Below are 22,322 nucleotides of genomic sequence, written 5' to 3' on the forward strand. Positions count from 1 at the left end.
CTCCCTCCCAGGGGAGGTGACATCCGAGCTCCAGCCTTGAGGGATGAGTTAGAGTTGTCCATGAGGAAGCTGGGAAGGGCGTTCCTGGCAGATGGAGGCAGGTGTGCCAAGGCAGAGCAAAAGACAGCAGGGCCAGGCTGGTTACCTGTGTGTAGCTGTGGAGGTGGACTGTGCCAGGGCCACCTACATCACCATGTTATACCTTGAAGATACTAGAGCCCTTGAAGCAGGAGGATAACATGTCATCAGATTCGTTTCTGGGAAAGGCTGCAGTCTGGTACAACGTTTGCCAAAGAGTGGTCTCCTGAGTCCCTTGATTAGAGTAGCCCTGGGAGTTTGTTAAAGTGCATGTTCCAAAAACAAAGAAGAGCAGACCTCTGCCTCTCCGCAGAGAGTCAGAACTGTGGTTCTCCCTGGGGGTTCTGAGATACACAGAAGTTGGGTGCTGCCCATTCAGAGGCTGGCAGGAAGGTAATGCTCAGAGACAACTCGGGGGCTACTTCCCCCCTCCAGTTGAAGGCTGAGGATGGCTCTGATGAAGGTGTCGGGCCCAAAAGGAAGGAACAGAGCTGAGAGCATCAGATGATGCTGCGGACTTAGAGCTGATCTGGCGGTGCAGTGCAACCAGGGTGGAGAGAGAGGGGAGTGTGACTCAGGGGTCTCGTAGGCTGCCCCCATTCATGTGTCCACACTGTCACTCACACAGTCCCCTCTCCACCTGGGGAGAGCGTGCCAAAGGCTGAAGGAAGTACCCAGAACACAGTCTGGGAGGTCAGTCGTGTGGGGCCAATAGCCCCTGAGTCTGGGGCCTGAGTCTGAGACTGGGGGAGAGTGCTCTGAGCAAGGAGAAGCAGGCAGCTGGATGGGCTGGTGGGGAACAGGGGAAGAGCTGGGGAGTTGGTGAGGTGCATCGGGGCCATTGGGGGTACCAACCGGCACAGTGGGTGCAGGTCCTACCAGAGGTGATTCCAGGGCCTGAGACCAAGAGGAAGCCTGTCAGAGCCCCTGTTTGCAGACCTTGTGTCCAGCATTCCCTGATCTCCTTGGAGCCCATGGAGGCTACTCCAGTCCCACAGCCTGTGGGCTTGTATTTTTCGGCCCAAGCAATGTTTTCACTTCGGAAAATTTATTTACCAGTGTTTTTAAACTAGGCAATTTCACATAAACTTCTAGCCCCTCTTTTAAGAACCAGACTGTCCACAAGCCACAGCCCACAGTCCTTTGCAGGGACCTCAGTTGCAACTAGCTGCAATCTGAGTTGGGTGGGGGGGCGAGAGCTCCGTGCTGAGCCCTGTCAGCTCCAGAGTTTGTACTCCATGTGCCTGCAGAGGGAAAGGACAGGGCGAAGGTAAAATGTGGGCAGACGGAGGAGGAGAGGCCATGAAGGAGACAGGGCAGCAGCAGGGAGGTGGGGCCCCGAAGCCAAGGGGGCAGGTGACCTGCCTCCAGTTCTCAGGTGGGCAGCTGAGGAACCCCAGCCTAGCCAGCTTTTGTGCATGTATGATGTGTGTGCAAGTGGTGTGTGTGTGTCAGTGGTGTGTTTATATGATGTGTGTAAGAAGTATGTGTGTCAGTGGTATGTATATGTGATGTGTATGGTGTTTGTGAATGTGTAAGTGATGTGTGTTTGATATGCATGCAAGTGGTGCATGTATGTGATGTGTGTGGTGTGTTTAGGTGGTGTGTGTATGTATAAGTAGGCTTCCAAGGTGGCTCAATGGGTAAAGAATCCACCTGCAATGCAGAAGATGCAGGAGATGCAGGTTCAATTCCTGGGTCAAGAAGATCCTCTGGAGAAGGAAAATGGCAACCCATTTCAGTATTATTGCCTGGAGAATCCCATGGACAGAGGAGCCTGGTGGGCTACAGTCCACGGTGTCAGAAAGAGTCGGCCACGACTGAAGCAAATGAACACAAGTATGTATAAGTGGTGTGGGGTGTGTATGTGTGGGGTGTGTGTATGTGTGGGGTGTGTGTATGTGTGGGGGTGTGTGTATGTGGGGGTGTGTGTATGTGGGGGTGTGTGTATGTGTGGGGGTGTGTGTATGTGGGGGTGTGTGTATGTGTGGGGGTGTGTGTATGTGTGGGGTGTGTATGTGTGGGGTGTGTGTATGTGTGGGGGGTGTGTATGTGTGGGGTGTGTGTATGTGGGGATGTGTGTATGTATGGGGTGTGTTTATGTGTGGGGTGTGTATGTGTGGGGTATGTGTATGTGTGGGGTGTGTATGTGTGGGGTGTGTATAAGTGGTGTGTGTGTGGGGGGTGTGTATAAGTGGTGTGTGTGTGTGGGATGTGTATAAGTGGTGTGTGTATGTTTGGAGTGTGTATAAGTGGTGTGTGTATGTTTGTAGTGTGTATAAGTGGGGTGTGTGTGGGGGGGTGTGTATAAGTGGTGGGTGTGTATAAGTGGTGTGTGTGTGGGGGGTGTGTATAAGTGGTGTGTGTGTGTGGGGTGTGTATAAGTGGTGTGTGTATGTTTGGAGTGTGTGTAAGTGGTGTGTGTATGTTTGAAGTGTGTTTATTAGTGGGGTGTGTATGGGTGCAGTGTGTATAAGTGGTGTGTATGTGTGGGGTGTGTATGAGTGGCGTGTGTATATGTGTGGTATGTTTATGTGTGGTGTGTGTATAAGTGGGATGTGCACACATGTGTGTATGGTGCTGTGTGTGTGCATGCACATGTCCAGTAGCTTCCCTGGCACCTTCCTTCCCTGCATAGCCATCATTTTCCTGTGTCTTCCAGCCCCCATGTCCCCTCCCTCATGCTGCTTTGGGTCTGTTGTCTTCTAGCAAAGGGCAGAGCCAGGCTTGGTAGAACAGTGTGTAAATTAAAAGAAAATTGCCTCTTGAGCAGGAGAGCGAGGAACCCCTGCAAGGTGCCAGGTGTTGTGACACTCACCTTGGTCCACCCACCCTGGTTTTCGCCTCAGCCCACTCTTCAAGGGTGGCAGTTGGCATTTGCAGCTCCTGCTCTTCGTGGGCCCTTCTGCAGGGCCTTGGCATGTGGTGGCGGGATTTTGCTGAGGCAAAATCATAATCAAAATCATAATCATAACTGCAAGCAGGCTCCTGGTCCTAGTCCTATGTCCTGCCCTCAAGTTGGGGGGCTTTGTCATTCTCTTTTCTCTGTCTGGTATACATTTTATGGAGAAAAGCAAATGTCTGAGTGATGTGCATCGATTTGGGGATTCATGAGGTCTTAATGTGTTTTAGTGGCAAAAGTTTGGGGGAGGCAACCCTTAGAATGCTATGGCTCTAACGTATTGTATATTTTAAAATCACAGTAAGTTTCCTCCGGGATTTTTATTTTGGTGAGTTGAAGTCAAAAAGAATGAGAAATTTAAAATGAGGGCTTGCATTTTCAACCTATGTGTTCTTAGTTTCTAAGTACAACTTTTATTTAGTATTTCTTAAGTTAATCATGATCCTTTTCTTGGAGATTTATATTGTTTGATTTTTAAATTTTTATTTATTTACTTCTTTACTTATTTTTGGCTGTGTTGTGTCTTTGTTGTTGTGCGGACTTTTCTCTGGTTGCAGCGAGTAGGAGCTATTCCTCGAGGCAGCATGCGGGCTTCTCATTGCGGTGGCTTCCCTTGTTGCGGAGCACAGGCTCTAGGGTGCGTGGGCTCTGTAGTTGTACTTCATGGGCTCTAGAGCACAGGCTCAGTAGTTGTGCACGGGCTTAGTTGCTCCGGGGCATGTGGGATCTTCCAGGATCAGGGATCAAGCCCGTGTCTCCTATATTGCCAGGCAGATTCTTTACCACTGAGCCACCAGGGAAACTGCTTGTTTGATTTCTGAGAATTTTCAATTTAGTTTTTCTTTGAATGTTTTGTGTGTAGCTGCCACATAGAGTTCAATATCTTTGGGTAGAAAAAAAGTTGTGTAGATAAGTGACACAGTTAAGCTAGACAAATCAGTGACTTAAGTTCATGTCATACTTATCTTGGAGGAGGTAGGTACCAGGTGGGCCCTTCCATGAACTAAAAATGGGACACATTTATGTCTGTGGATCATTTCTGGTTTTCTCCCAGGGTGGAGACATTGTTTCTCTCTCTCTCTCCCTCTTTATTCCTTATTTCTTTCCCTCTTTCCTTGTTTCTGATCTTAGAGAGTTTCTCCTAAGAGTAAACTGAAGGATAGAGATGTATGCTCAAAGATGTTAATTGCAGCCCTGCTTGTAGTAGGAAAAGGGGGTCAAGAACCAAAATGTCCAATAGGAAAAACTCCTACATCTGTTACACCATATTTACATAGACATCTCAGTATTACTTAATACTGAGTAATATTGACTCCATAATATGTTTGCTAAAAAGACATGTGGTACCTTTATGTGGGAGAGTGTGTGTGTGTTTAGTCAGCAGTATTGATTAAGAAGGTGAATCTCCTATTTTAGAAGAGAGCAAGTTATCAGGACTCGTTAATGAAACTAGAAAGTGTTAGTTAAATGAGTCTGTGAATTCAGGAGAGCATGTGGAGATTGCCAGGATTGTGCGAAGAGAGACAAACAGGAGAGGAAGCTGCGGGACGTTGACACGGGAGGAACAACTGAACAGAGGTGAGCCAGGGACCCGGTGGGAGCCTGCCTGGGCGGAGTTTGCACTGATCAGCTTGGGCCTCATTTCTCGTTGTCTTGGCAACAGGGCTCCAGGCTGACGACATTAAAAAAAAAAAAACAACTTGAAGTGAGATAAGTGGTAATCAGATGCACAGCCCTGTGATATTGGTAGCACCCTGCCTTGGGGGAAGGGGTTGGAGGGGGAGGTTTTTGAGACTGATCAGAAATGAGGTCTTGAGGAGACAGAATCTGAATCCTGAATAAGAAGGTGCAGTCAGGAATGCCCAGAGACATTGGAACCATCTCACTGTGCTTCCTGCCAGTGTGGCCCCAGCACTGGATGCCTCACTGGGGCTCAGCAGAGCTGGCCGCCCAGGGTGAGAGAAGCAGGGACTCAGCCACAATGCAGGGCCCTCTCTGATTTATCTGGTTCTGGCTCCAGCATCGTCTCTTGCCCTCCCTGCCTCCTTCCTTCTTTTTCCTGTGTCGTCTGAGGGGCTGGACCACACTGCCCTGGGGTCTGCTTTATGGGAAACTCAGAACCTAGCTCTGCCTCTCCCCAGCCCCAGGTATCTACCAGAGGGTGAGATAACCAGTCTTTATAGTATCCAAATACCTGCAGGCACGTCCCCACCCCTGCAGCACATGGTCTCTCACTCAGGTCGCCTCCCCATGACTCACCCATCCACCTGACTGCTCTTCTTTTTTGACTGTTTTTGTAGAAGCAAATGACCTACCTTGACCCACTTTCCTGGGCTGTTGGTTTGCTGGCCTCAGTGGAATACAGACCTTTGAGACACAAAAAACTTTTTGCTCCTGGGGAAGGGGCAACAATGTTCTTGAGCCGTAGTGACCCTGTCACCATTGGCACCGGAGCAGGGACTGGAGCACCATTCATCTCTGGCAGGACTTTGAGCCACACACTGCAGCATTCATTCACTGTGGGTTCTCTGGGTGGTGGGACTATGCATGACTCGCTTCTTTTTATACCTTAGTATTGGTGCCTATTTTAGGATGAACACATGTTTATATGAATTGTAACAACCCTTTTTCATTTTGTAAAATGAAAAAATCTCTACTCGAGGGTGTTGAAATTGGAAACCTGTTTCCAGGTGCATTGCATTCTTAACCTGAGTCCATGGACATCTGCATTGTCTCACATGGTTTCAGAGGTGCTATGAACCCCAAGAAACCAAATGTAAAAGAGTGTACACAGTCCTTTTTCAGGGCTGAGGATCAATAGCTCTTTCCAGATTCTCAAAGGTAAGGTAGAGAGGCTCCAGGCCCTGAGGTGGTTGAGGATGGCTGGGGCTCTTTTCATAGTTCTATTTGGGGATCTGTCTTGGATGTCTGACTGATTTCTAGTTTCTGTCATGATTCAGAGTCTTTGGCACTTGCAGCATCTAACCTGAGGGACCCTGTTTGGTCAAGGCCAGTTTGCAGTGGCCCCAGAGGAATGTGAGGTTTCCTGGCCCCTCCAGGAGGCTGCAGCTGGGCTTGGGCTCAGGTCACAGTGGGACCCCTGCCCCTTGCACTCTGGCCACCCTGTGGGGTTAGGTGTCAGATGTCAGAAGAGTGTCAGGCAGGGAGGAGATAAGAACTTAGAACAGCCTAGGGCAGGAGCTGAGTCCTCAACCCTGTGAGTACCTCCACTCCCACTGTGGGGCTCTGGTGGTCTGGCTCTGGTTTTTATTTGAGAATCACACACATTTTTATTTATTTTTTTATTTTTTTCCACGTATTCCCCATCCCGATCCCCGCTCCCACCTCCCTCTCCACCCGATTCCTCTGGGTCTTCCCAGTGCACCAGGCCGGAGCACTTGTCTCATGCATCCAACCTGGGCTGGTGATCTGTTTCACCATAGATAGAATACATGCTGTTCTTTTGAAATATCCCACCCTCACCTTCTCCCACAGAGTTCAAAAGTCTGTTCTGTATTTCTGTGTCTCTTTTTCTGTTTTGCATATAGGGTTATCGTTACCATCTTTCTAAATTCCATATATATCTGTTAGTATGCTGTAATGGTCTTTATCTTTCTGGCTTACTTCACTCTGTATAAGGGGCTCCAGCTTCATCCATCTCATTAGGACTGGTTCAAATGAATTGTTTTTAATGGCTGAGTAATATTCCATGGTGTATATGTACCACAGCTTCCTTATCCATTCATCTGCTGATGGGCATCTAGGTTGCTTCCATGTCCTGGCTATTATAAACAGTGCTGCGATGAACATTGGGGTGCATGTGTCTCTTTCAGATCTGGTTTCCTCAGTCACACACATTTTTATATTCAGTGCAGGCTAGAGAAAGAAAGAACATTAAAGATACTTTAGTGGATTGAGGAAGTCTAAGGGAATTATGGGAGTTGTCTGTCAGAGCAACTCAATAAAGAGAATTCAGGGCAACTAGTTGTTGAATAACCTACAACAGGAGGATGCTGAATCCACCAAAAAAAGATACCCCACATCCAAAGATAAAGGAGAAGCCTCAACAAGACAGTTGGAGGGGTGCAATCATGATAAAATCAAATCCCATACCCACTGAGTCGGCAGCTCACAAACTAGAGAATGATAATACCAAAGAAGTTCTCCCACTGCTGTGAAAGCTCTGAGCCCCCACATCAGGCTTCCCAGCCTGGGGATCTGGCAAAGGGACTGGGAATCCTCAGGGAATCAGACTTTGAAGGCCAGTGGGATTTGACTGCAGGACTTCCACAGGACTGGGGGAAACAGATTCCACTCTTGGTGGGAAAGGAGCAGTGACCCCACAGGAGACTGAACCAGACCTACCCGCTAGTGTTGGAGGGTCTCCTGGGGGGCGTGGGCTGGCAGTGGCTTGCTGTGGGGACAGGGACACTGGCAACAGCAGTCCTGGAGGGTGGCCCTTGGTGTGAGCCCTCTTGGAGTTCACCATTAGCCCTACCGTAGAGCCCGTAGACTCCACAGCTGGGCCGCCTCAGGCCAAACAACTAACAGGGAGAATGCCGCCCCACCCATGAGCAGACAACTGGATTAAAGTTTTACTGAGCATGGTCCTGCCCACCAGAGCAAGACCCAGTTTGTTTCACCGCCAGTCTTTCTCATCAGGAAGCTTGCACAAGCCTCTTATAGCCTCATTCACCAGAGGGAAGACAGAATAAGCAAGAAGAACTACAGTCCCACAGCCTGCAGAACAAAAACCACACAATCCAGGAAGTTAATCAAAATGAAAAGGCACAGGGTTATCTCCCAGATGAAGGAACAGGGTAAACCCCAGAAAAACAACTAAGTGAAGTGGAGATAGGCAGTCTTCCAGAAAAAGAATTCAGAATAATGATAGTGAAGTTAATCCAGAATCTCAGAAAAAGAATGGAGAAGATGCAAGAAATGTTTACCGAATGACCTAGAACTAAAGATCAAACAGAGATGAATATTACACTAGAAGGAATCAATAGCAGAGGAGCTGAGACAGAATTTCCAGAATTTCTGGAAGACAGAATGGTGGAAATCAGTGCCACAAAATAGAATATAGAAAAAATAATGAAAAGAAACAAAGACAGCCTCTGGGACAACATAAAAACACCACCAGCATTTGTATTATAGGGGTCCCAGAAGGAGAAGAGAGAAAGGACCCGAGAAAATATTTAAAGAGTCAATAGCTGAAAACTTAACTAAGATGTGAAAAGAAATAGTTAACCAAGCCCAGGAAGCACACAGTGTCCCAGCCATGATAAACCCAAGGAGGAACACACCTAGACACATAGTAATCAAATCGACACAAATGAAATCAAAGATAAAGAGAATTCAAGAACCTTTTGATCTTTGGGGAGGAAGAAATCACAGAAATCAGGTGACAGGACTAGGGGTGTTGAACTTATAAGAAGGTGCCTTGAATAGTTGGGTGAGCTGAACTATTGAAGGGAATTATGGCTGCAGGGCTGACTCAGGACAGACTTGAGTGATGCAAGGGGGAAGTGACTACAGTCCCTTAGGAAGGTGACCAGCCCAGGGCTGAGGTCCCAACAAGGGTGAAGCAGACTCTGGAGCTAGGAGGGTGAAAAGCAGGTGGTGGGGCCACACCTTGGTCACACCAGGTTCTTTGCTGGTCCAGTCAGTGGTGAGGCCTGTGGGGCAGCTGAACCCAGAGTGTCAGAACCTAGAGGCCAGCCAGCACTTGCCCACCTGCCCTGGGACACCTGTGGATCCTAGATGCCTGACTTAAACCTGCCAGGGTGTCTGTATAATCAGAGGAAGAGTTGATAACTAAACAACAGCAGGATAACTAAATGACTAGGGCAGGGTTGGCAGGAGGCAGGGGTTCTGAGGTCACCTGATTCTTCCATGTGGGAAAGCTGTCTTTCCTGGAAAAGGCCTTTATTGACCCAGTTGGCTAGTGCCAGATCGCATCCCTGGGGACCATCAGCATGGCAAGGACAGGGTCATGACCACCCCCACCACAGCATGGGGTTGACCTGGGAGAGGAGCCATCTGCAGAAGGGAAGGAGAGGTGGTGCTCTGACCCAGGGATGAGCCCACAGTGTTCCATCAGAATCTCCTGATTCATACAGTGGGTTCTGAATGCTAGAGCAGGTGGGAAGAGGCCTGGAAGCAGGTAAATTCTTGTCCCCTGCCCTGGGCCAGAGCCCCCATATGGAGTGAGGAGCTGGAGGTGGTGGGCATGGGCCTGGTGTCCTGGAAGAGGGGCACTGACCTGTCTTCGTGAAGTCACAGTGATTCCCAGGTGATGAGCTGGCTGTATACACATGACCTGCTGAGCATGTGAAATAACTAAGGGGCCTGAAACCAAGGCCAGACAGGAAGGCGCTTGCAGCCTAGGGGCTAGGGTCATGATCTGACCCTGACTCTGGACTCGCTTTCTCTCCTTTCCTCTCTCCCATGGGAGTCGTCAATAGAAATAAATAAAAGAAGCAGTTCATTGTTGGATGAAACATCTTTCTTCAGACATGTTCATCAAGTTGGCTGCTGAGCTGAGACTTGTTGATAGATGGTATTTCTTCCGAGCCTCTTCTTGATCATTCTTGTGGTGACTTCCCAGTATCTCCTCTATATCCGGTTTGTTTCTGCATTATTCCTACCCCCATACCCCCAAACCAACCACCAGGGTGTGCAGAGGCACTGTGACTGAGAAGGGCATTTCCCCATATGCTTTCTGCTTGCTTTTTCTTATTTAATGTCTTACCACCCTCCTCAGCTGGATTGTAAGCTCTGGCAAAAGGGCAGCAACTGTAATCTTTTATTCTCTGAAGAATTCCCAGTAGATGCACAATAAATGTTGGATAGCTGGATGGGAGATGCCTAAATACCAGGCCTGGCAGGTCAGCAGGGCTGGGCTTACAGGGCAAGTGACCCCAGACAAGTCCCTTGACCTTCTTCTGCCTGAGGTTCACGCCTGACTGATGGTTGCTCTTCCTAGGATGAGGTGAGGTGTTAGGCTGGAAAAAGCAGCACCAGCCAGTTTGGCTTGAATTTTAGTCACAGCTACAGGGATGTTTGGTAATGAGGCACATGGATCCTTCTGTGCATTGAGGGATGGGGGGGGGGGGGGGTGAGACAGGGGAGGGACCTACATGAAACAGCATCTGATTGTCTTACTCTGGTTCTAAGAAGTTTGCTAGTTGCTTTTGCGTGTGAGGGGGCCCAAGGGGCTGCTTTAGAGGTCATGTTCTCTGCCATTCTTTGACCTTGAGACGTCACTGGCATCTTTTTATACAAGAAGGTTTATGGATGTGATGACGGGATGAAAATGATTATAGATGCGATGGGCAGGTACAACAGGCATAAATGGGAGAGACTCGTATCCCCAGGTGGCGTGTGAAGTCTTCTATTGGGAAATCACACCACAAAGAAAACGTGCCCATTGATACCGAGTTAATTATTAATAAAAGGTGTCTCCTATTGGGTCATTATGTTGGCCACAGTGATACAGTGGCCCCAGGGCACTCATGTCTGTTCGTGGAGCTTTTTCCCCCTGCATGACACCTCGTTACACCTCATTATTCTTCCATCTGTTTGACTGCCCACTGTTCCTTCTGATGCACCTACAGTTCCTTTTTCTTGCCCAGTGACATATGAGCTGCGTGGGATCAGCAGAGCTCCTATGTGTCCTCAGGGTTGGGGAGGCCTGCCAGAAGAAGCAGCATCCTTCAGCCCCAGGATGCTCCCTTACACCTGAGTCTGCCTGTAGCCCCCTTTTTGCTGTAACCTCACATCACAGAAATGGGGGTGGCAGCTCTCTGGGATCTCTCTTATAATGGCACTAATCCCATTCATGAGGACTCCACCCTCTTGACTGAATTACTCCCCGAGGCCCCACCTCCAAATACCATCACATTGTCAGTTAGGATTTTAACATGTGAATTTGGGGGATCATGAACACTCAGCTTGGGCTTCCCAAATGGTGCAATGGTAAAGAATCTGCCTGCCAGCACAGGAGACCCAGGATATGCAGGTCGATCCCTGGGCCCAGAAGATCCGTGCAGTAGGTAATGGCAACCTGCTCCAGTATTCTTGCCAGGAACATGCCATGGACAGAGAAGCCTGGCAGGCTACAGTCCATAGGGTTGCAAAGAGTTGGACATGACTGAGCACGTCTGAGCGCAGCACAGCAAACACTCAGCTTATAGCAGTTCCAACAGGCCTCACCACATGTGCCCTCAAATAAACCAGCAAATGGTGAGGACTCTGGGATGCTCAGGGACCCATGCCCCTCCGTCCCAGGGTCACTTGTATTATGATGTCTCCTCAGCTTCAGCTAAGTGGCCCAGATTCAAAGGGAGTGTGCCCATAGGCATGGCCAAGGGGCCGGCACCTGGTACCGCTTAATAAAAGAGCAGAGTCAAGGACTGAGGGGTGCCACGTGGCTGGAGGGGCTGGGTCATTAACATGCTGCCTTAGGACATGTACTTGTTTTTTTTTGCCTTCTTTATTTTACTTTTAAATTATTTATTTTAATTGGAGGCTAATTATGACATGTACTTTAATTATTACATGTCCGACTCTTTGTGACTGCATGGCCTGTAACCTGTACCAGGCTCCTCCATCCACAGGATTCTCCAGGCAAGAATACTGGAGTGGGTTGCTATTTCCTTCTCCAGGGGATCTTCCTGACCCAGGGATTGAACCCAGGTCTCTCTGAGCCACCACGGAAGCCCCTTTCTTTATTTTTAAATTAACTTATTTAATTGGAGGCTAATTATGACATATACTTTTTATTGTCCTCTTGCTCTGGCACAAATCCTCCCCACCACGGTAAATGACCTTTGGACACTTGAGCTGTGTGTTAGCAGTTCCAGACCTTCCTAACTGTTAGGAAGGACGTGGGTTTAGGACAAACTGAAGGGCTCCTTTAGTTGGTGAAGGGCCAACTCTAGCTCTGTGATTGTTGTTTCATCATAAGTAATGAATGAAAATATGCTTATTGAAAAAAAAGTATCAGTATACCTGGACAGGCTAGAATATACATGTATTTGTATACATATAGAATGTAGGTAATATATAACACATGCCTATTGTGAATACATATCGGTATCTACATATGTATGTGTGTGGATTTATAAAACAATGTAGACAGTCACAGAAAAACAAGTGAAAATACTTCTTTACACCCCATTCTACCCATTCCCCAAAGGCACTTTTGGGGAATGTCCTTGTAGACATTTTTCTGTTCATTTGCATAATAAAAATGCCTATATATTCAAAAACTTATGGTTAATTTTTTCTTTCCATAAAAAGGATTATGTAAATATCCAGTGATTTGGTTTATTCACAAAAATCAAAGAATCTTTTATTCTTTTTCATTCTTTTTAACCTTGGCAGAATATTCCGCTGTGGGTGTTACATTCTCTTCTGCTGATAAAAGATATTTAGGTCATTTCCCTTTTTTGTGTTATTATATTATATACAGTGCTGCACCCACTCCAGGACTCTTGCCTGGAAAATCCCATGGATGGAGGAGCCTGGTGGGCTGCAGTCCATGGGGTCGCTGAGAGTTTGGACATGACTGAGCGACCTCACTTTCACCTTTCACTTTCATGCATTGGAGAAGGAAATGGCAACCCACTCCAGAGTTCTTGCCTGGAGAATCCCAGGGACGGGGGAGCCTGGTGGGCTGCCGTCTATGGGGTCACACACAGTCGGACACGACTGAAGTGACGTAGCCGCAGCAGCTGCATACAGCGCTGCAGTGAATCTCTTTGGCCATATGTCTTGGTGTGGGAATTGATATTTTTGTCGAATAGATTCCAAGAGATAGAATAATAGGGTCATGAATAAAGTACATGTAACATTTTGGTGGTGATTGGCAAATACTCCTTCCCAAAAGTCCTTTTAACTTCCTCTCTCACCTGAAATGTAGGGAAATGTAGGTTTCAAACCCTGGCCAATACTGATATTATTGTTAAAATGTGGATTTCTAATCTGGTAGGATGGAGGTAATCCTATCCTATTGTTTCATTTGTATTTTTTTTTTAACTGAAAAAGAGTCAACTTTAATTGTAACTGACTAGCCTGTACCCAGGAATGTCTCTGAATAATCATTTGTATTTTTAAAGTATGTATAATATTGAACTTTTTTTTGTATGTTTATTACCCTGGTTTTTATTTTTCTATAATTAGCCTGCTCATATCCTTTTTAATTTTTCAATTTTAGGAGATTTGTGCACTTTGAACATTAAATAGTTTGTTATATATGTTGTAAATATTTTCTTCTCACTGGATTGCTTATCTTATACCTTTGTTTATAACATGTTTGCCAAAGGGAAGCTTTAACTATTAGGAAAATTTGTAGAAGTAGTTAGGGAATTTAAGTTGATTTAGACTGGTGATTGAACCCTGTTTTAGCTATTGTTCAAATGTATGCATTTATATTATATGATGATTAATAAGAAGTTAAAGGATTCCTTGTTGTTGTTGTTCAGTTGCCAAGTCATGTTCAACTCTCTGCAACCCTATGAACTGCACCACACCGGGTGTCCCTGTCCTTCACTATCTCCCTGAGCTTGCTCAGATTTATGTCCATTCGGTCGGTGATGCCATCCAACCGTCTTATTGTCTGTCGTCCTCTTCTCCTCTTGCCCTCAATACCCAGCATCAGGATCTTTTCCAGTGTATCGGCTCTTCACATCAAGTGGCCAAAGTATCGGAGCTTCGGCTTCAGCATCAGTCCTTCCAGTGAATATTCAGGGTTGATTTCCTTTAGGACTGACTGATTTGATCTCATTGCTGTACAAGGCACTCTCAAGAGTCTTCTCCAACACCACAGTTCAAAAAACATCAATTCTTCAGCGCTCAGCATTCTTTATGGTCCAATTCTCACATCCGTACATGACTAGTGGAAAAACCATAGCTTTGACTATACAGACCTTTGTCGGTAAAGTGATGTCTCTGCTTTTTAATATGCTGTTTAGGTTGTGTCAGCTTTTCTTCTAAGGAGCAAGCATCTTTTAATTTCATGGCTGCAGTCACCATCCACAGTGATTTTGGAGCCCAAGAAAATAAAGTCTGTCACTGTCATTGTTTCCCCATCTATTTCCCATGAAGTGATGGGACCAGATGCCATGATCTTAGTTTTTGAATGTTGAGTTTTAAGCCAGCTTTTTCACTCTCCTCTTTCACCTTCCTCAAGAGGCTCTTTAGTTCCTGTGCACTTTCTGCCATTAAAGTGGTATCATTTGCATGTCTAAGGTTGGTGATATTTCCCCTGGCAATCTTGATTCCAGCCAGTGATTCATCCAGCCTGGCATTTCGCATGATGTACTCAAAATATAAGTTCAATAATCAGGGTGACAATATGCAGCCTTGACGTACTCCTTTCCTAATTTGGAACCAGTCTGTTGTTCCATGTCCAGTACTAACTGTTGTTTCTTGACCTGCATACACATTTCTCAGGAGGCAGGTAAGGTGGTTGGGTGTTTCCATCTTTTTAAGAATTTTCCACAGTTTGTGGTGATACACACAAAGGTTTTAGTGTAGTCAATGAAGCAGAAGTAGATTTTTTTGGAATTCCCTTACTTTTTCTATGATCCAATGGATGTTGGCAATTTGATCTTTGGTTCTTCTGACTTCTCTAATTCCAAATTTTACATCTGGAAGTTCTCAGTTCACATACTGTTTGAAGCCTAGCTTGAAGGATTTTGAGCATAATCTTGCTAGCATGTGAAATGTGTGCAATTGTGTGGTAATTTGAACATTTTGGGGCATTGCCTTTCTTGGGATTGGAATGAAAACTGACCTTTTCCAGTCCTGTGGCCACTACTGATTTGCTGACGTATTGAGTCAAGCACTTTAACAGCATCATCTTTTATGATTCTATATAGTTCAACTGGAATTCCATCACCTCTACTAACTTTATTGTAGTAATGGTTCCTAAGGCTCATTTGACTTCACACTGCAGGATGTCTGGCTGTAGGTGAGTACCAGAGTGATTATCTGGGTCATTAGGAACATTTTTTATACAGTTCTTCTGTGTATTCTTGCTACCTCTTCCTCATCTCCTCTTAATGATTCATGGGCACACCTGTTTCCACATATTTGCTCAGTTGGTGATGCTAAAAATACAATGATTATTATTGTAGGTAGTTCCAAATTGAGAACTCTTTGAAAGATTGAGTACTACTAACCTAAGAGATGGACTTACATCTGCTTATAAATAATTGATAAAATGTATAAACCAGCACTCATTTGGTTGAAAGGAACAGAAGCCCAAGTCAGACTAGCTTAAATAATAAGTAGACTTTCTCGACTTACAAAACTGGGACATCGAATGGGCACTTCAGCCACATCTGGACCCAGGGCCCAGAGGATGGATGTCCTCAGATCTTCCTTCCTCTTTGTCTCTGATAACTCTCCTCATTTGTTGCTCTGGCCACTGCAGGCAGAGGCTGTCCATGGAGGGACAAATGACTGGGACAGCTCTGGGTTTCTGTTCTTAGATATCAGTGTCCAGGAGAAAAGGAGTCCCCTCCTCTTGTCTGTATTATACTTGACATTGTGATTGGCAGTTCAGCTGAACCACATGGCAGGGAAGGAGTGGTTCCCCAACAGAAAGAGGGTTGCTGGCTGGACAAGCATAACAGACTGCAGTGTCCATCCGTGACAGCCAGCAGATGGGGGTGGGGGAGAAGCTGGCCTGAGGACAGATGGGTGAGCTTGAGATGTCTTCCCTCCAGCACATACACCTTGGGCAGTTGCCTCGGCCTTGCCTTGTGTCTGTGGTTCTCTTCACTGTAAAATAGTCTCTTGAGAATTAATGAGCAGCTATCCATGCTTGGACTCAGAGGGCCCCAGAGTGCAAGGCAGATGGTATTAAATGAGATATGACAGACACATGTCTAGCACTTCATAGGCACTCGGGAGATAATGGCTTTCTGCCTTAGTATTTACCAGAATTCAAAGGGTGTTCAGAACAAAGTAATCAGATTGCATGAAGTTAATAAGTTCTTCCTTCTCCACTGTGGGTGAGGCCCCCTCTCTCTGGGTGACCCACCTGGTGTCGCATAGATAATTATTGACAAGGGGAGGGTGAGGGTGTTGAGAAAGAGGCAGGGCTTGGGGGGGACTCAAGGCTTCTCTGGTAGTCCAGTGGTTCAGAATCCATCTTCCAGTGCAGGAGACACGGGTTCAATCCCTCGTCAGGGAACTAAGATCCCATATGCCACAGAGCAACTAAGCCCGTTTGCCAAAACTAGGGAGTCTGCACACTGCTATGAAGATCCCATGTGCTACAACTAAGACCCAATACAGCCAAATAAATAAGTATTTTTAAAAGATATTTATATATAATTATGGGCTTCTGAGGTGGCTCAGTGGGTAAAGAATCTGCCTGCAGTGCAGGAGACGCTGGAGATATGGGTTTGATTCCTGGGTCGGGAAGATCCCTTGGAGGAGGGCTCAGCAACCCACTCCAGTACTCTTGCATGGAGAATCCCATGGACAGAGGAGCCTGGCTGGCTCCCGTCCCTAGGTTGCAAAGAGTTGGACATGACTGAAATGACCGAGCACAGCACACATACATAATTATGCCTGATTTGTGTTGTTGTACGGCAGAAAATGACACAACATTGTAAAGCAGTTTTCCTTCAATTAAAAAATAAATTAAAAAAACATTTTTAAAAGAGTTCTTGAATGGGAAGCTGACATTTTGCTATTGATGCATTGAAGTCCAGCCTAGTTCTGAGACAGAGGTGAATTCCGGTGAAAATCCAGCTGCCCTCTGGGGTCCTCTAGCTGGCATGTGCCCTCCATGATCACACGTTTCCTGACCTACTTTGCTTTCCCTGCAGTCCACCTGATCCCAGTGTCGGCAACCAAGAATGGAGTGACCAGCAAGAATCGAAAGAGAATCATGCCTGACCCTGCAACGGAGCCCCCCGTGATGGACCCGGTATATGAAGCCCTTTTGTACTGCAACATTCCAGGTGTGGCTGAGCGCAGCATGGAAGGTAGGCCAGCTGAGCAGCCCGACATGGTAGCATCTTCACACAGCATTTAAGGAGCTAGACAGCCGGGGCTCCAATCCTGCAGTCGCCACTGGGCTGTGCCCTTGAATGAGTTCCCAGGTCTTAGTTTCCTCATCTGTAAAATGGGCATAACAAGCCATCCCTACTCACAGGGCTGCTGGGAGGAACAAGTAACTGCTTTGAGCAGCATGAGGCGCATGAGAAGGCCTCCACAGTTGTTTGCCGTCATCCTGATTTCCGGTGAGAATGAGCAGAGAGGTGGCCTTGAAGGGCTTTAGGGGGTCCCCCTCAGCTCAACCCTTTCCCAGGCGGGCTCTCTCAGGGCTTAGGACTCCCACATCATACCCCGCTGGTGTCTGGCATTAAAGGTGTAGGAAAATATGATTTCTCTGTTGACTTTTGCTTTTCTGAAAGTATATCAAAGAAGATGTTGAGTAGTTATCTCTTTCTGCCCAGTCTTGTTTCACAAGAGAAAGACTTAAAGCAAGTCATGGCTTTCAGTACTTCCATGGGCCTCCCCCTAGTCTTTGGATGTGAGTGAGGCTACCTGAGCAGTCTTGCCCCCACTTCACTGATCTCCAGCCCCCAGCCACACCCCAAAGCCTCCCTGTGAGTGCTGGGACTCTGGGGCATCAGCAGCCTTCTCACGTTCCTCTGCCCTTCCTCGTGAGGTAGTCAGAGGGCCCCCCTCACTCCATCCCAGCATGGCACCCTTCCACCATGGTCACCCCTCCCGGCCTCTGCGAGCTGAAAGTATAAACTGTTCCTGAGTGACAACCAGGCAACGTGCTTTTCTCACGCAGGCCATGCTCCACATCATTTTAAGCTGGTCTCTGTGCACGTGTTCATTCGACACGGGGACAGGTACCCCCTGTACGCCATTCCCAAAACGAAGCGCCCGGAAATTGACTGCACTCTGGTGGCTAACAGGTAAATCGCACTTTTCTTGAAAGTCATTGAGAAGAATCTCTTTTCAGATCAAAAGGGTGACTGGAAAACTATTCAAAACAGGATGACAGGATGGGGGGGTGGCCTGTACACATCCAGTGAGTACTGTTTGCCAGGATTTGGATCATCAGAATGATCCTGCAGGTTAATCCCATCTCACAGTTGAGAGGACAGAGGCCCAGAGAGCTGAGGACACCTGTCTGAGGCCACACAGCAGATAAACTGAGATTTGAGTCCTGGCCAGTCTGCTATCTACAGTCTCCCTCCCTGCTGTTGTTTAGTTTAAGAAACAGCTGAGACATGGTGCGGTGACCGCTGGGCCAGGAGTCCTCAGACCCTGGCGTGGCTGTTCCATTTAGGGCTGCAGGTAAGTCCCTTAGTCTCTCTGGGTCTCAGCCTTCTGTTTCTGAAATGGGGATGATGCTGCTGACCATGCAGAGTTGGGGTGAGGAGTAAGTGGGATGAGAAGGCTGAACATCACCAGCTGCAGAGTCACTTACAGGGAAGGTGTTATGTCAGGCTTTTCATTCTTCACAGGAGGAGAGACAACCTGCTCTTGGGTGACAGCCTTTAGGATGAAAAATACTTGAAAAGAGAGTAGAAGTGTGCATGTGGAAATGGCATGGCTCTAAAGTGAGAGGCACGGTTGGCAGCAAAGTGATGGGCCGGGCCTCAACAGGTGTGTTGGGGGCTCATTATCTCCCAGGCAGAGCTTACTGAATGCGGGAGAGGGGTGGGGGGGGGAGACGGGGAAGTACTCTGTGGGGAAGATGTTACGGTGATGGAATGCTGTGGGTGGAACCATTGCCTCCCAGCAGCCAGGGCTGTCTATTCACAGTGGACTGCAGTGTGAACCCGGGAGTTCCAGGTTAACCCTTTGCATCTCAGCCTTCTTATTGTCTAATATCATGGGGAAGATGAAGTGAACCATTTTTTGTAGAAACATCATGGAATACCACTTGCTTCTAGGCTTTCATTTCCTGCTAGAGATCACAAAGTTCGAAGCCTAGGAATTTGTGTCGTCTTTTCTGTGTTTAACAAGCATGGATGCATGTCCTCATGTCCCACAACCTGGAAAACCTCCTAGGTGGAGTCCAGCCCGTGTGCAGTCATTGGCTTTCTTCCTCATCTCTAGCCCTCTGTGCAGCCTTTCTGCTGGGACCCTCTGCCCCTGCCCACCACTGCCTGCCGGCTCTTCACCCTTCAGGCCTTTGTACCTGTTGTTCGGCTTGCTGGTCCCCTCCTATAGCTCCTCCAAGACCCTCTGAGATGGCACCCCTTCCAGGAAACCTCTCCCACTGCGTTAGGAGGGCTTCTGTTTGTATCAGGCACCACCACTGTCTCACTCAACCCAAAAAGGGGGATGTGCAGGAAGGGCCTCACAACAAAATATTTAATGACCAGACCCTAACCAGCCTTATGATTAGGGCAGGGATAGAGGCCACGTGCTGTGCTGGGTGTTAACCCTTTAGTTTCTGGGCTGGAGCATCCAGGGTGGCGGGAGGGCGGCTAGGGGAAGTGGCTTCTCTCCTTCGGCAGAGCAGAGGTTCAGTGTGTTAACAGCTGACTCAGTCTTGTCATTGTACAGGACTTTGAACAACCCAGAGACAGATGGAGCACTGGGCCTCTGAGATGGCTGGACCCAGATCAGCCTCAAAGGCTTTGTGGGAGGTACCCTGCTCCAGTGGGCAGCTCTTAGCTTCTGCTTGCCTTTCTCTGGGCTTCAAATTCTCAGGTGGGGGGGAGGAGCCAAGATGGCGAGGAGTAGGACGGGGAGACCACTTTCTCTCCTACAAATTCATCAAAAGAATAACTGAACGCAGAGCAGTCTTCACAAAACAACTTCTGATCGCTAGCTGAGGTCATCAGGCACCCAGAAAAGCAACCCATTGTCTTCGAAAGGAGTATATGATATAAATTGTGGACATTTAAGAATCCAATATTCAGTTCCCATTTTTATTCAGGAGTGTGTTGATTATTCTCTCCCAATCTTGACTCTCTGTTTTCTACCTCAGAACACCTCTATTTCCTCCTTTCCCCTTCTCTTCCCAATCCAATTCTGTGAATCTTTGTGGGTGACTGGGCTACGGAGAACACTCTGGGAACAGACAGCTGCGTAGATCTGTCTCTCTCCTCTTGAGTCCCCCTTTTTCTCCTCCTGCTCATCTCTATCTCCCTCCTCCCTCTCCTCTTCTTCATGTAACTCTGTGAACTTCTCTGGGTGTCCCTCACGGTGGAGAATCTTTTCACCAAAACCTAGAAGTTTTATTAGCAGTGCTGTATAGTAGGAGAAGTCTTGAGACTACTGGAAGAATAAAACTGAAACCCAGAGGCAGGAGACTTAAGCCCAAAACCCGAGAACACCAGAAAACTCCTGACTATATGGAACTCTAAGTAATAAGAGACCGTCCAAAAGCCTCCATACCTACACTGAAACCAACCACCACCCAAGAGCCAATAAGTTCCAGAGCAAGACATACCACGCAAATTCTCCAGCAATGCAGAAACATAGCCCTGAACACCAACATACAGGCTGCCCAAGGTCACACCTAACACATAGACACATCTCAAAACTCATCACTCATGCACTCCATTGCACTCCAGAGAGAAGAAATCAAGTTCCACACACCAGAACACCGACGCAACCCTCCCTAACCAGGAAACCTTGACAAGCCAAATGTCCAACCCCACCCACTGGGTAAAACCTCCACAATAAAAAGGAATCACAGACCTCCAGAATACAGAAAGCCCACTCCTGACACAACAATCTAAACAAGATGAAAAGGCAGAGAAATACCCTACAGGTAAAGGAACATGAAAAATGCCCACCAAGTCAAACAAAAGAGGAGGAGATAGGGAATCTACCTGAAAAAGAATTTAGAATAATGATAATAAAAATGATCCAAAATCTTGAAAACAAAAGGGAGTTACAGATAAATAGCCTGGAGACAAAGATTGAAAAGATGCAAGAAATGTTTAATAAAGACCTAGAAGAAATAAAAAAGAGTCAATTAAAAATGAATAATGCAATAAATGAGATCAGAAACACTCTGGAGGGAACCAAGAGTAGAATAACGGAGGCAGAAGATAGGATAAGTGAGGTAGAAGATAAAATGGAGGAAATGAAATGAAGCAGAGAGGAAAAAAGAATCAAAAGAAATGAGGACAACCTCAGGGACCTCTGGGACAATGTGAAACGCCCCAGCATTCGAATCATAGGAGTCCCAGAAGAAGAAGACAAAAAGAAAGGCCATGAGAAAATACTCGAGGAGATAATAGCTGAAAACTTCCCTAAAATGGGGAAGGAAATAGCCACCCAAGTCCAAGAAACCCAGAGAGTCCCAAACAGGATAAACCCAAGGCGAAACACCCCAAGACACATATTAATCAAATTAACAAAGATCAAACACAAAGAACAAATATTAAAAGCAGCAAGGGAGAAACAACAAATAACACACAAAGGGATTCCCATAAGGATAACAGATGATCTATCAATAGAAACCCTCCAGGCCAGAAGGGAATGGCAGGACGTACTGAAAGTAATGAAAGAGAATAATCTACAACCTAGATTACTGTACCCAGCAAGGATCTCATTCAGATATGAAGGAGAATTCAAAAGCTTTACAGACAAGCAAAAGCTGAGAGAATTCAGCACCACCAAACCAGCTCTTCAACAAATGCTAAAGGATCTTCTCTAGACAGGAAATGCAGAAAGGTTGTAAAAACGTGAACCCAAAACAACAAAGTAAATGGCAACGGGACCACACCTATCAATAATTACCTTAAATGTAAATGGGTTGAATGCCCCAACCAAAAGACAAAGATTGGCTGAATGGATACAAAAACAAGACCCCTATATATGCTGTCTACAAGAGACCCACCTCAAAACACGAGACACATACAGACTAAAAGTGAAGGGCTGGAAAAAAATATTTCACGCAAACGGAGAACAAAAGAAAGCAGGAGTCGCAATACTCATATCAGATAAAATAGACTTTCAAATAAAGGATGTGAAAAGAGACAAAGAAGGACACTACTTAATGATCAAAGGATCAATCCAAGAAGAGGGTATAACAATTATAAATATATATGCACCTAACATAGGAGCACCGCAATACGTATGGCAAATGCTAACGAGTATGAAAGAGGAAATTAATAGTAACACAGTAATAGTGGGAGACTTTAATACCCCACTCACAACTATGGATAGATCAACTAAACAGAAAACTAATAAGGAAACACAAACCTTAAATGACACAATGGACCAGCTAGACCTAATTGATATCTATAGGACATTTCACCCCAAAACAATCAACTACACCTTTTTCTCAAGTGCACACGGAAGCTTCTCCAGAATAGATCAC

At 46.6% G+C, this 22,322-nt stretch overlaps 1 protein-coding gene across 7 annotated transcripts in view; it reads left to right on the top strand.

Annotated features, from left to right (window-relative positions):
- PXYLP1 (2-phosphoxylose phosphatase 1) overlaps positions 1-22,322 on the top strand; it is an 82,046-nt gene that overhangs the window by 41,733 nt on the left and 17,991 nt on the right. For 5 of the 7 annotated variants that reach the window (XM_061167712.1, XM_061167711.1, XM_061167716.1 and 2 more), the window contains 2 exons: positions 16,834-16,992; positions 17,814-17,940. In XM_061167712.1, coding sequence (XP_061023695.1) covers positions 16,834-16,992; positions 17,814-17,940 — 286 coding nt within the window. Of the gene's footprint in view, positions 1-1,279; positions 1,349-4,483; positions 4,559-16,833; positions 16,993-17,813; positions 17,941-22,322 lie in introns of those variants that run through there. The other 2 variants (XM_061167717.1, XM_061167718.1) reach the window with 2 other exon arrangements.

Source organism: Dama dama, chromosome 19, assembly GCF_033118175.1.
Source record: "Dama dama isolate Ldn47 chromosome 19, ASM3311817v1, whole genome shotgun sequence".
Taxonomy (NCBI): Eukaryota; Metazoa; Chordata; class Mammalia; order Artiodactyla; family Cervidae; genus Dama; species Dama dama.